This window comes from Ursus maritimus, unplaced genomic scaffold (genome assembly GCF_017311325.1).
Source record: "Ursus maritimus isolate PB19 unplaced genomic scaffold, ASM1731132v1 scaffold_21, whole genome shotgun sequence".
NCBI lineage: Eukaryota > Metazoa > Chordata > Mammalia > Carnivora > Ursidae > Ursus > Ursus maritimus.
Genome location: NW_024424564.1, coordinates 20,614,393 through 20,627,925, shown reverse-complemented (window position 1 = coordinate 20,627,925; position 13,533 = coordinate 20,614,393). Strand labels below are relative to the sequence as shown.

Here is a 13,533-nt window from a genome sequence, read left to right as displayed (position 1 = left end):
TCTTTTCTTATGATTCAATACCTGGAGGAATTTGATAGTAATCAACTTGCAAATTTTCTATTCATTTTGTAGAGAAGAAAAAGTGAAGCTTTTTTTCATAGATACTATGCTATCCATTTAGTAAGGTAGACAGTGATAATAATGTCAGTAATGATTTCATTTAAGATGTTTTAGAATTTTCTCTCCATCTGCCAATCCCTGCATTTAGAGTTCATTGTTATCAATAATTCTAAATATTATTATAACTGGGTACATTTTTAGATTGTACAGTACAGGGGGTAATATGAATCAACTGGGAATGATAAAAAGGAAGAAAAGGCTAGAAAAAACATAAATGAGTAGTAATTCATTGATAAAACTAAAAAGATAATTTAAAGGAATAAGCTATCAAATTTCTATTTAACCTCTCAAGTGAAATCTATCCTTTACTCTTCTTTAAAGGATATTAACCAATGCTGCTTTCCCCAGAAAATGGTGAGTGCTTAAATCCATTTGACACCAAAAAAGTGGGACTTTAAAATGAGATTATGCATGAAAAAACATTTAAAATTATGATTTTATATATGATATGATTTATAGATGATACGATTATATATGATTTTATATATCTATAATTTAACTTAGCATCTTGATAACAAAAATATTTCCTTAGTTCTAGCAATTATTGCTTTTTATTTTTCCCTGTGCTGATACCACTCAAAAGCCAGAAATGTCAAAACAACCAAAGATTGCCATAAAAAATTCTCATTAAAAACAACAGAAATGGAGCTATAGAGAGAGAAAAGCCGTGATCCTGTTTTTCATTGGTCTTTGATATCCACTTATTTTTATTTTTTTAAGGATGAATGTAAAAATTTCCATCAAGTATCATTAATGTTCATTAATTTAGATAATTCATTCATTCATTAATCTAGATAATAGATCTGAAATTTGGTCTTTACCTCCAACATATTTGGGTAATAGTTATCAATTTTCTGAGTATTTGATATGGTATAGGAAAACCCACATAATTCCATGTTCTTCATGTAGCTCTTTCATAGAAAGTTTGAAAATAAAATAAAAATTGGAAGATTATGTTAAAAAAGAATTTCTTTATCATAATATTAATATGTGACTAAAAAGTAAGGTGATAAAGGGTTTTTTTTGTTTGGTCCTTGTTTGTAATCACATTTTCCAGGTAATGATAATTAAAATGTAAAAGAGAAACTTTGTTCAGCCTCTAAAAACAGACAAATCATGCTCAAAAATGAAATCATTATATTTTATTAGTCAAAATAAATCAGAAACTAAAAACTCTTTTAAAACATAGTTGAGGGATGCCTCAGTGGCTCAGTGGGTTAAGCGACTGCCTTCGGCTCAGGTCATGATCCAGGGTCCTGGGATCAAGTCCCGCATGAGGCTCCTTGCTCAGTGGGGAGCCTGCTTCTCCCTCTGCCTGCCGCTCCCCCTGCTTGTGCTCTCTCTCTGACAAAAAAATAAATAAAATCTTTTTTAAAATAAATAAATAATATTTGAAATCTTGAGTATGAGGTAAAAACACTTAATATCAGTGCTTACCCCTAAAACCCAAGCATGCTGCACTTTACTGTTTTGAAGTCTGTTATTACTTTCCTTATGTACTTGTGCTCTATCTACCTTAAAAATAAAAACATCGGATGAACTAATGTATTGTCAGGAAAGTCCTGTAACCTGCCAATGTACTGTTCTGGTATTTATAGTATTAGCCATAACACTTAAAGTCTTCTGGAGAACTTGAAAGACGTACAGGTGGGAATAATACTCTATACCCCAAATAAAGACATGAAAGTGAATTTTATCTCAAAAATGCAAAAGGAGACAATGCAAAGGTGCTTTTTAAAACAAACAAAACAACAACAATAACAACACATCTTTAATGTATATGGGCATTTTAAAACTTCAATCCACGCAGGTAAAATTAAAGGCTGGTTATTTGTCACCCATGAATAGGACCACAGAATCATCCCAGATGGTTCTTTATGATTTCCAGCTTAATGACCTGCCTCTGAAACCAAGGAAAACCACAAAATATCATAAATGGGGCCATTAAAGTAAAACATAAAATACGAAAGAAAACATGTCAGCATCAAGTGTGGTAGCAGTTTTGGTTGCCGCAACTTAAGAAAAATACAGAACAATATGGGTTTCAGCAGAAGAAGAAGAAAGACTGAGTGTGATAAGATTAAGAGCTTAGGATTCTTCATCCTAAAAGAGTTGTTTTTTTGTTTTTTTCTTCAGCAAATCTTAAAATACTCAGGTAAGGGAAGTTTGGAGTACTCAAAACTTCATACTTTCTAAGTCGAGTCCCTTTGTCATCTTAGAAGCTTATACAAAACAAATATGCATATTTACATCCATGAGATATGTATTTATTCACACACACACGTGTAAATATATATGCTTATATGTGTGTGCATGCGTGTTTCAACTTGGCCTGACAAGTTGAGGAAAAAAACAAAAGAAGAAAGGGTAAATAAATATTTTACCTAAATAAAAGAAATCCATCACAAGATGATGACTGGGGTCTAGTGAGTTGAGAAATAGAAAATACAGTTCTCATTACTTAAAAAATCCAACAGATCAATAATCATCTTGTTCTTATAATAGCTTTACAGATGGTATCCCCTCTTTCTAGAATGAACCACCCCCCCCACCTCTTCCCTGAACCTGGTTAGCTCCTACTTCATCACAGAAATACTTAAAGACATCATGCAAGTGCCACCTCGTCTAGAAGTTGTCCCCAATCCCACAGTTTGTGTTAAGTGTCTCTCGCAATTCTTCTTGGCTCCTGGGCTGGCAACCGTCCTCGGAGTGACCAGCCCGACCGAGGGCTGCATATTGCCCCCTATTCCGAGAATGCCTCTTCATCTTCAGCATGGTAACTGCCACGGAGTAGGCATGTAATCCATTTGTGGACTGATTCAATATGTGAACAGTTGAGTGAATAAGCACATGCAAGAAAAATACAATTCTTGTTTTAAATAGTCTTCTTTGTTCAGGAGAAAGCTTTGAAACTTGTAGAACTTAGTGTATCATATTAGTAGAAATGGAATGGTTCCATTTGGGATAGTGCATCAGCATAAAATCTCTTGCTACAGGCTTTCGGATGTCTCTGAAGCTGCCTCTACAGAGGATACTTTAGCAGCAATATAATTTTTTATTGATCTGAACAACTGTGGGATAAGAGGCAAAGCGATAGCAAATTCAGCATTTTAACTGCAAGCACTGTACCATAGATAAAAAAAAAAAAGTTCATTGCTTTTTTATTTAACTTTCTCCTATTTTTTGTTCTAGGGTAGGAAATATGAATGTCACCTAACATGTAGGAATAAAGGTGATATAAATTGTGTAAATGCACATCAGGACCAAAGGCCTACCACCTTCTCATCATGCCTTTCTTTTTTTTGTTGCTCGTTTGCTTCTTTTTAAAAAAAAAAAATTTTTATTATGTTCAGTTAGCCAGCAGATAGTTCATCATTAGTTTCTGATGTAGTGTTCAATCATTCATTAGCTGCATATAACACCCAGTGCTCATCACAACACGTGCCCTCCTTAATACCCATCACTTGGTTACCCCGTCCTCCACCCCCTCCCTTCTGTAACCCTCAGTTTGGTTCCCAGAGTCCAGAGTCTCTCATGGTTTGTCTCCATCTCTGATTTCTTCCCATTCAGTTTTCCCTCCCTTCCCCTGTGCTTCTCCACACTACTCCTTATGTTCCACATATGAGTGAAACCATATAATTGTCTTTCTCTGCTTGACTTACTTCACTTAGCATAATCCCTTCCAGTTCCAGCCATGTCAGGCAAATGATGGGTGTTCATCCTTTCTGATGGCTGAGTAATATTCCATTGTATATTTGGACCACATCTTCTTTATCCACTCACTTTTCTTTTCTCTTTTTTCTTTCCTTTCCTTTCCCTTTCTTCCTTCTTTTTCCTTCCTTCCTTCTTTTCTTGAAGTGGGCTTGACATACAATATTATATTAGTTACAGGTGTACGACATAGTGATTCGATATTTATGTACATTAGGAAATGATCACCATGATAAATCCAGCTACTATCTGTCACCATACAAAGCTGTTACATATTATTAACTATATTCCTTCTAGTTTGTACATTGTATCTCCGTGTCTTATTTCTTAACTGGAAGATGGTACCTTTTTATCCCCTTCCCCTATTTTGCCCATCTCATCAGCCCCTCTCTTTTGGCAACATATTGTCCTCTGTATCCATAGGTCTGTTTCTGTTTTGTTTTGTTTCATTTTTTAGATTTCACATATAAGTGAATTCATAGGATAGTCTTTCTCTGCCTGACTTCTTAGCATGACGTCCTCTCATGGTTTCCTTTCGATCCTTTGCTTTCTTTCCCGTTTTCTCCTGCTCTCCTTTTCTGCTTTGGCACTGGACTTTTGTTTTGTGTCTTATGTGTGTGTGCGTGTGTGCGTGTGTGATTATCACGGGTCCCTTCACGACATCAAGCTGGAAGAAGACACATATGGCCATCACTAAATCTCCCCCTCCCCGAAGGACACCTGTGCAGATGAGGGATTCTTCCATCGTGTAGTACTTCGAAGTATCTTGAATACAGGCATCCAAGCTGAATAGGATAGAGGCCCACAACACTGCAGAAGTGTATGCAAAGCAGCTCAGTTGTGGTTGCTGGAATATTTACAGCCGCTGACAGATTAACCTGACATACAGCAACCTGACAAACCCAGGGGTGGCAGACGCAGAGACGCAAACATGCCCTAAATAGATCTGCAGCTTCTAACCGAAGAACAGATCGCCTTATGTGTGTCTTAGATGTGCCTACGAGAAATGAGTATTTTTAAGCAGAATATTTTTATGGGCTCATGACATTATTTTTCCTCATGAAGATCAAAGATTGAGAGAACAAATTATATGATGACATGAAATTTATATTTAAATGCTTCATAAATGTATGTGCGCTCATCTTTCCTGTACTTCTATTCTGGGAATTCAAATATTAAAATTTCAGATCCCATTAATCCTGATTATACCTACCAAAAGTGAAATGAGAATCTTATGAATAAAGAAAAGTCTGGGAACTAACTGAAGTAGTAAAAGATCACTTCACAAATATTCTGAGGATTTACCATGGCCCAATTTTTAGGATAGTGACATAGTGGAGTCGAAGATGTATGAAATATATTCTAAGACCTCTGAGAACATGCAATGTTATGAAGATAAGTAAACAAAAACTAGCAGGGATAAGGTAGAGTAAAATAAGTGGCATAAAGATTTGCTAACAATGTATAATTTCAATACAATTGAAATTCTAAAGTGCACTAGAGGGATGAAGGAAGTAGTTCTGAGGGACCTTGAGAGACGACTGCTTTTTCTTGCCCTTCTGCATGCCCTACTTTGCAAAACCTCCTCACTCCCATGCTTAAACACCAGAGCTCTACACTGATGACCCACAAAGGTCTATCTCTCAACCCAGATGCACTTCTTGGACCCAGACCTTCACCTCCAGCTTCTGGCTAGATCTCCACGTTAATGTCCCAAAGATGCATCATACTCAATGTGTTCCAGAACTCCCAGTTTCCCCTGCCCTAAACTACCTCCTGTGTTTAGTAAATATCCAAAACCATTCTCCTGTGTTCTCAGTGTCAAATCTTGAACCTTCCTCCTCCTCACTCCTATCTTTGAACAAAATCTGATTTCTTACTTAAGTGTGCTATCCTAAGTAAAGTCCTGAAAACCTGAAAATGAATCTCCTTGCCTCCACTGTGTGTAGCTATCTTCCCAACAAAATGTTGCAAGGTTTTACCTTTCTTCATATTCTTCCCTCCCACTTAAGTAGCATTAGTGCCCTCCATTCCTTATATACAGAATATAACCTAAACTTCGTGGCTAAATTTTAAGAGTCTGGCCCCTGCCTATATATCTAGTCACTTCTCCTCTTCACTTGTACCATATGCACTAGCCATCCTGGAAACTTCCTTGCACAATCCTTCCCTTGCTTATGCTAACCCTTTCTGCTTATAATGCCCTTCTCTCTGGGATGCCACTCTATGAAGAAGTTCTATTCATCCTTCAAATGTCATCTTATAAGAGCTTTCTTTGACCACTCTTAGATGGAACAGCTCTTCCACTCTTCCCACCACTGGGTCCCATTACCCTGCCTTTTCACATATTACATAGCTCTTTGTTTAGTGCCTGGGTCCTGGCTATAGAATATAAACTCCTAAAAAGAGAGCCAGACACATATTTGGGTCCTCATTCATACTTGTTGAATTTATCGACTATAATCCCTCAGATTCTATTCAATCTCATCTTTCCCTGAGAGAGAAAGAAATAGCCTTGTCCTTTTAGAGCAAGGATCACAGTCTACCTTGCACCACCTGTGTTCATGTATATTCCAACACACTAGGCTGAAGGGACTGTGCTTCACTCATATCTTTGAGCACAGAATGAACACTCAATACACTTACATTGAATGGAGCTGAATTCAATACAGAGATCTATAATCTGAAATAGATTATCTTTAGGATGGTACATTAGGAAGAAAATAAGAATAACTGAATCTTCAAGCAATATTCACTTTGGACATCCACGACTCCAGAAGGGAAGTTCTTGACCAAGACAAAACATGGAAAAGCTAGGCTCCTTCTGTATTAGGAACCACCACTTTTCAAACGTGATGCTGTATATGTTACTGTCATTTCTACACACTGGTTGAGTCAGTTCTGAGTCGCTGACCAGCTCCTCTTCTGTTCCTGCCATGAAGATCCCCGTCCAGACCACAGCAAAATTCAGGGTAATTTAAAGTCCTGAAGTGGCACAAATGGTTTTATAAGAATCCTTCAGGCTTACAGGAGCTAAAGTGATTTTTGGAGGGTTCTTTTGTATTTGGTTAGGTTATACCAGGTTTTCAGGGTCAGGGGTTTCCTCTCACGTTGATACTTTTCTATTAGATTATAACTTTCTGAATCCCCCTTTTGTTTTATAGCCAAACATTCAGTGAGACTCTGTGTGGCAGGTACATAATACAGAATTGCAGAAGGTGGAGGGTTAAGGTTTGGGCCCAGAAGATCATTTGGACACTTGAACAAGGCATAGTCATTCAACACGAAGGAATATTTTTTAGATGACCAGAGTTGTTACAGAAATCATAAGAGTTTGATTCTACAATGACACAAATATATTTATGTGTATGCATTTACTTATTTATGCACTCAACAAAAATTTATTAAGTACCAAACTACATACAAAGCACGATGGTAGACTAAAATGTATTAAAACATGGTCTCTGTCCTCAGAGAGAATATATTCCCTACCAAATGTTTCCTTTTTTACAAGCAAGTGAGTTTTCTATGGAACATCTTAATTTTCTTTTTAAAAACTAATCAACTCGAACCGCTATTTAAAGAATATTAATAAATTATATTCTCATAACTTTGATGCTACAGAAATCGAAATCAAAGAGGTCACTGCTCTCCGGGATGCAAGTGATTGTGAAAGTCCCTTCCCCCACTAAAATTTTATGATTCAATGACTACTGAACTCCTTAATAAAAATGAGTAGGAAGATGACACTGCAAGGCTTTATGAAGTTGTATGAAGATGCAGTATTAGTTGGAGATACAGGCAAAAGTGGCATTTACTTGTTATCTGACACCCTCAAAAATATTGATGCTTTTGTGAAAACATCTTTCTTGTAAGCATATTTAAAAAATCCTTGAGTGTCTTCAGTACTGCAAATCGCATAGTTCAATACTCTGGATAAATTGCCTGTTGTTCAAACTGTCTAGGTCAATTCTCAAACTTGCATTTAAAACAAAGACTTAAATTCCATTAGATCAAAAAATCAATTCCATACTCTACAAAAGTTATCCCTCAATTTAGAAAATAAAAATATTTAATTTAAAACACAGTTTTATGAAATTGTATTAAACCAACTGATGTTTGATCAAATATCCATTCATCTTAATAGCTTACTAAAGCAATTGCAACTTGCTGATATATGTGAAGATTCTGGAAGAAATAGGGGCAAAGCATTTGACACTAAATATAATTAATATTTTTCAAGATTTAAACACAACTTTCTTTGAGATATAAAGTACCCAAGCCTAATCCTCTGGGTACAACCTGCATTTTCAATCAGTATTCAAACGTTCTTGGTGCACAAGAAATCTGCCACTACAGGAATTATCTCTCAGAGAGCAAATACCTTGGGCAGCCCCGTCGTTCCGGATGTGTAAAGAATATACAGCGGGTGCTCCGAAAGAACAGGAACACAGTCATGCGACTGTGCTTTGGCCATCTCTTCCTCCCAATCAAGGTCACGACCCGGAGCCAAAGGAACTGTCTCCTACACAGGAAGTAAACGGGAATATGCACTGAACAAAGGAGGTTACATCAGAACAATGGAGACTGACTGAATCTATATATATATTAGTCGGAGCCTCTGACTAAAAACCTAGGCCTAGATAGCACCACATTATCAGATTTATGACTACACATTTCAGGGTCGTGAGTTAAAAATATTCCTAAAAAGTCCAACCGTCTGATGTTGGCTTCAACTGAACTGACAAAAGAACAAGTTTTATTCAAATCTAAGGACATCCTTAAGAAATCCAATTAGATGCAGTCATGTTTTCATCAACAGTCAGAGCTTGCCTAACAGAGGTTCATGTTTTCCATAAACACATGTACACTATTAACTTTATAACCAATTTCTATTTTACTAACTTCTTTTCTTTTATTTTGGAACTAAGGTCTTCACAATGAAATGTCAACTAACCCATTAAAATTTTTCTTTATACAAGGGCAATTTAGAATACTGTGGCCGTCTTTCCAAATGAGAAAATATTAAACCATTTTCAGAGGTGGGGGAGAAATCAAATTTTGTTTTTTCAAGAACAAAAATTCGTTTTGAAAATTAATGAGTATATGTGACATATCTAAAATGCTATCCCATTTTTCCTCCATCTTTTTTTTTTAAAGATTTTATTTATTTATTTGACAGAGATAGAGACAGCCAGCGAGAGAGGGAACACAAGCAGGGGGAGTGGGAGAGGAAGAAGCAGGCTCATAGCAGAGGAGCCCAATGTGGGGCTTGATCCCAGAACGCTGGGATCACGCCCTGAGCCGAAGGCAGACGCTTAACCGCTGTGCCACCCAGGCGCCCCCCATTTTTCCTCCATCTAAGTCATTGACCAATATGGTAGAAATGTCTGTTTTCTTTTTTGTTCCTAGAACCAAGTTCCGTGTTGTCAACTTTATGATAATAGAGTCATGAGTTAGTCAGAGACAAATTAAAAGAAATTAGACCACTTTATTTAAAATACTGCCAACAAAACAAGCCAGATGAAGAGAAAGGAGTGGCTTATGGAAAAAGTATTCTAATGGGGAGTCACAGCTATTTAAGTAGAATTAAGATTCAGTACATGCCCGATTACTTTCTGAAATGTTAACTAAGCTCCAGATGACACATCAGGAAGTTTATATTTGGTGAATTTATTAGTTTAGGCATAGGCAAGGCTACACATTCCTCAAAGTTAGTAAGATCCACCACCTACAGAGCATGTGTAACCATTCATTCCAGAGCTCAGAGGGGTTTAGAAAAGCCAGGCCATTTCCATTTTTCAGGATCCTTAATATATTAATCAGGGTTATGAATACGGTCATATATTTAAATGAGTACGTTTACAAAATAACACTTTGATCTAATATCACAAATACAATGTCTTTGTGAATAAACACATTACAGATAGCAATCAGAATTGAACTTCATAAAGGTGAAGCCCAATTGGCTTCTCTGGCCTCACTCTGATAGACCCTGAATGTGCCAATGAGATAAATAAAAATAGTTAACTGTAACCAGATTGTATATTTCCATGTGTTTTTATGAATCAGATAAACACAACTAATTTCAAATTACCAAGCCTTTGACATTACAATCAGACCTATAAAAAAACTTATCACACTGCATAATGAAAAATGTCAATTGAATGATCACAAAAAATTATTACAGATTGACTGAAATGAGGATTGAATGAATGGTTATTCTTCAGGCTAAGAAAATCCTTTACAGGCATGTGTAAAGAAGACTTGGCAAAAAGCAGAGAGGTAAAATCAGCATTAGCTTTTACATATATACGTTTACTTCTATAGACACGTCCTGTCATCATTCTTGAACGGCAACACTGGCAGAGCACCAGAGATGACTGACGTGATGTTCTTTTCATTCTGTCATTGCTTGCTTGAGACTTAGGAGTGGCAGCCAGGTTTTTACCTCCTTTGGCAAAAATGCAATCCTGGTTAATGAGACACACCACTGAGCCTCATAATTTGTGTCTCTAAATTGAAAGCAAAGCCAGTCCACTGGGCTTAATTACTAACTAAACAGCAGGCCTACTATAAAGGACAAGAGACATCCAAAGCCCTCATCTAAGATAAAGATGAGTCAAAATAGAGGGCAGAGTCTCAAGAAAAAAGGAAAGAGAGAGAGAGTAAGCCAGCTATGGGAAGGAGGGATGGAGGAGGGGATCTCTACCTATAAAGAGGAAAGAGAAGAGATTTGCATTGGAAAAATCTGAACAGGAAACTTGCATATCCATTTCAACTGTGTTTATAAAGTAAAAGAATTAGCATATATCTTGTTGATTAAAAGTCATTGAACCAAAGTACAAATCTTGGCACCACTTATTAGCTGTGACTTTGAGCTATGACCTCTCCATAACTCAGTTTCTTCATCTGTAAAATGGGGCCAGTAATAGCATCTACCTCATTGGTTTGTGAAAATAAAATAAGAAGTATATGAAAGTACTTAGCTTTGGGCCTAGGGTAAGTTCTTTACAAATTTATGAGTTTTTGTTTATGCAAATGCCACATACTCACAGAAACACGTGTGTGTGTGTGTGTGTGTGTGTGTGTGTGTGTTCCTACCTTTCCTCCAACCTCCTCATACCCAAAGCCTCTTTTATTGCTGACTCTCTGTTCCTGGACTTAAGAGCAACAAGCCTTTTTAAAAATATGCTTGAGGGCATCTGAAAGAAACTCAAAATTCTTGGAGACAGTGAGAATATTAAAATCATTGAGTGCAGCAGCTCAAGAACCACAGACTACTAAAACTTTACACAGAAATTTAATGTGGTAATGGGAATTGCTAGGTGGTAATCAAAATGACATCGTTTTAATGCTTTCTATTCTTATATCTTGTCATTTAAGCATTTTCTGCAGATACCCTCTCAAGAGTTCCATAAAATTACACGATTCTTTGCACTCTTATCATTTTTCTTCTGCAAAAAATTTTAATCTGCAAGAACTCAAGTTGGTTCTACCATAAATAGCTGACACTTGCATGGATGTAAGAATAAGGTGATCATTAGATCAAATTTACTAGGAAAAGCCCTGAAAATGTGTTCATTGTGGTCTTAGACTGTTTCTTCTTCCTTCGTGGATCACAAAATAACTTATCTGTTTAGAATATTCATATTTTGTTTTCCTGAACATAGTTTTATTTCCAAACTAAATGCCTTCTCTAAAATTTTTAAAAGACAATTTTTACATACAAATTAATCATAGCACTCCACAAGGTAGGAGAGCTGAGGGATCAAGCATGTGGTCAGAGTACGTGTGTTCAGATCACGACCCTGACATTCACTAGCTGTTCACTGGATTCCTCTTACATAAAATAGGAATAATGCTATCACCTAACCCATAAAGTTATCAGGAAGATTTTTTAAACTATTCATTAGTAGAGTATCAAAAATCACATGGTAAACAGTGTTAGTATTATTGTGATTATTATAATTTAAATTAATACAATAGACTATTCATAAAATCCAATTCATTAACACTACATATTATTATATATGTTTGAATCTTTTTGTTTTAAGCTAGTTTGTTTCATAAACACAGAAAACATTATTCATATTTTTTTTTTTGCAAAAATGGTGACATTCAAAAAAGTATATTTAATGGTTTATAAATCAAGTGTTTCTTTCACATGGTCAAAACTAGAATCATACTAGCACATCACCATAAGCAAGCACCAAATTCAATATTCATATTACCATATTTGGACGATTATAAATGAGCACGTTATCTGGTTTGTGTTGTCCCAGTCTCAGTGCTTCTTCTAGAAGGGGGATGTATTCTACTCTTCTTCCAGGTTCAATCCCAAATGATGCTGTAACAACCACCTTGGGCTACGACGGAAAAATCACAATAACTGAGAAAGTTGAACAATACGAATTAAGGTGAGCACAATATTTCAGGTGCAGGTTGGCAATTTCGCATTTTTAAAGAAGTGCTGTAATGATTCTGCTCTCCATTGAATAAATTACCTGGAAACAATAAACACTTTGTAAATGTTGTAGCCCTAACAACTTCTACATAGATCTCACTGACCTGCTCCAAACTTCCTGTTCAGTGATGCTTTGGGCCAGTAAGTACGAGCTGTTTAACAAATACTTCCCAAAGAATTCATGAAGCCAAGTAGAAATGCCCTGAACCGGGGACATGCAAACCTGGGGCCCCCCCACACCTACCGAGGCCCCCATACCAGCTGGTTGGTGCTGAAGTGTTTCTCAGGTGGGGACGGTCAGCCTGTTGCTAGCAGGAAGGGTTACTACATTTTTTTTATGTCAGCATCTCTGCTTAAATGTGACCACAAAAAAAAGGGACCTGAATCTCTGATTTTTTCTTTTTATGCTCCTTTTCTCATTCTAAATATGTTCATTTTTGCCAAATACTATATTTGTAATTTTGTTGTATTTTTCTTAAAAGGGGCCCCTTAAGTTTCAAGCCCCACAAAGCCTGAACCTGTCACTAAGTTACACTTGGCCCTTTTCTTTACCTTACAACTTGCAAGTCATTCTTCAAGATATACAGAGGTGTAGCCAAAAGGTGTCCCTGGAGGGAGCTGAAGAAGTAAGGGTTAATGTCCATTCCGGGCAGGCCTCAGATGCCCAATGCTAGTCAGAATGTTCCTGCATCCCCACACTGCACAGGAAGCTCCCCAACCCCAAATTTGGATCCCATTTATCTCTGTGTCTTCTATGCTTGGCCCCATGCTTGCCATACCATAAGCTCTCAATAAATGTTTTTGGAACTGAACCAAAATTCTCATTAATTTACAGAAACAAACATGTCTTTATCCTTATAAGTACACTATTTCTTCACCAAGAAGTCCAAAGCAAAGGAGGCAGATAATAAATTATTCAGGAGACAGATAATCAATCGAAGATGGTGCATCTATTCCTGAATTCTGATTTCTAGTTATAATGCATTTCATCTAGGAAAGGTTTATATTATACCAAGTATATGCATATATCATACTGTCTGCTTTTTGACTATCATTTAATATTCATGGAGCTGAGGCTTAGTGCAGTTACATAGCTTGCCCCAGGTTACTAGAATCAGAAAGAGGGCCAGTTCTGTCTGGTTATAGAACTTTTCTCTTCCCACTGTATCAAGCTGCCTTTTAAAAGGAAAGAAAGAAAGAAAGAAAGAAAGAAAGAAAGAAAGAAAGAAAGAAAG

General features: G+C 36.6%; 1 protein-coding gene across 1 annotated transcript in view; it reads right to left on the bottom strand.

The window, feature by feature from the left end:
- ACSS3 (acyl-CoA synthetase short chain family member 3) overlaps positions 1 to 13,533 on the bottom strand; it is a 149,047-nt gene that overhangs the window by 83,875 nt on the left and 51,639 nt on the right. Inside the window, exons 4-5 of the mRNA XM_008710354.2 lie at positions 12,066 to 12,200; positions 8,216 to 8,356 (exon numbers count right to left, since the gene is read on the bottom strand). Of these exons, the coding sequence (XP_008708576.2) occupies positions 8,216 to 8,356; positions 12,066 to 12,200 (276 nt within the window). The remainder of the gene's footprint in view (positions 1 to 8,215; positions 8,357 to 12,065; positions 12,201 to 13,533) is intronic.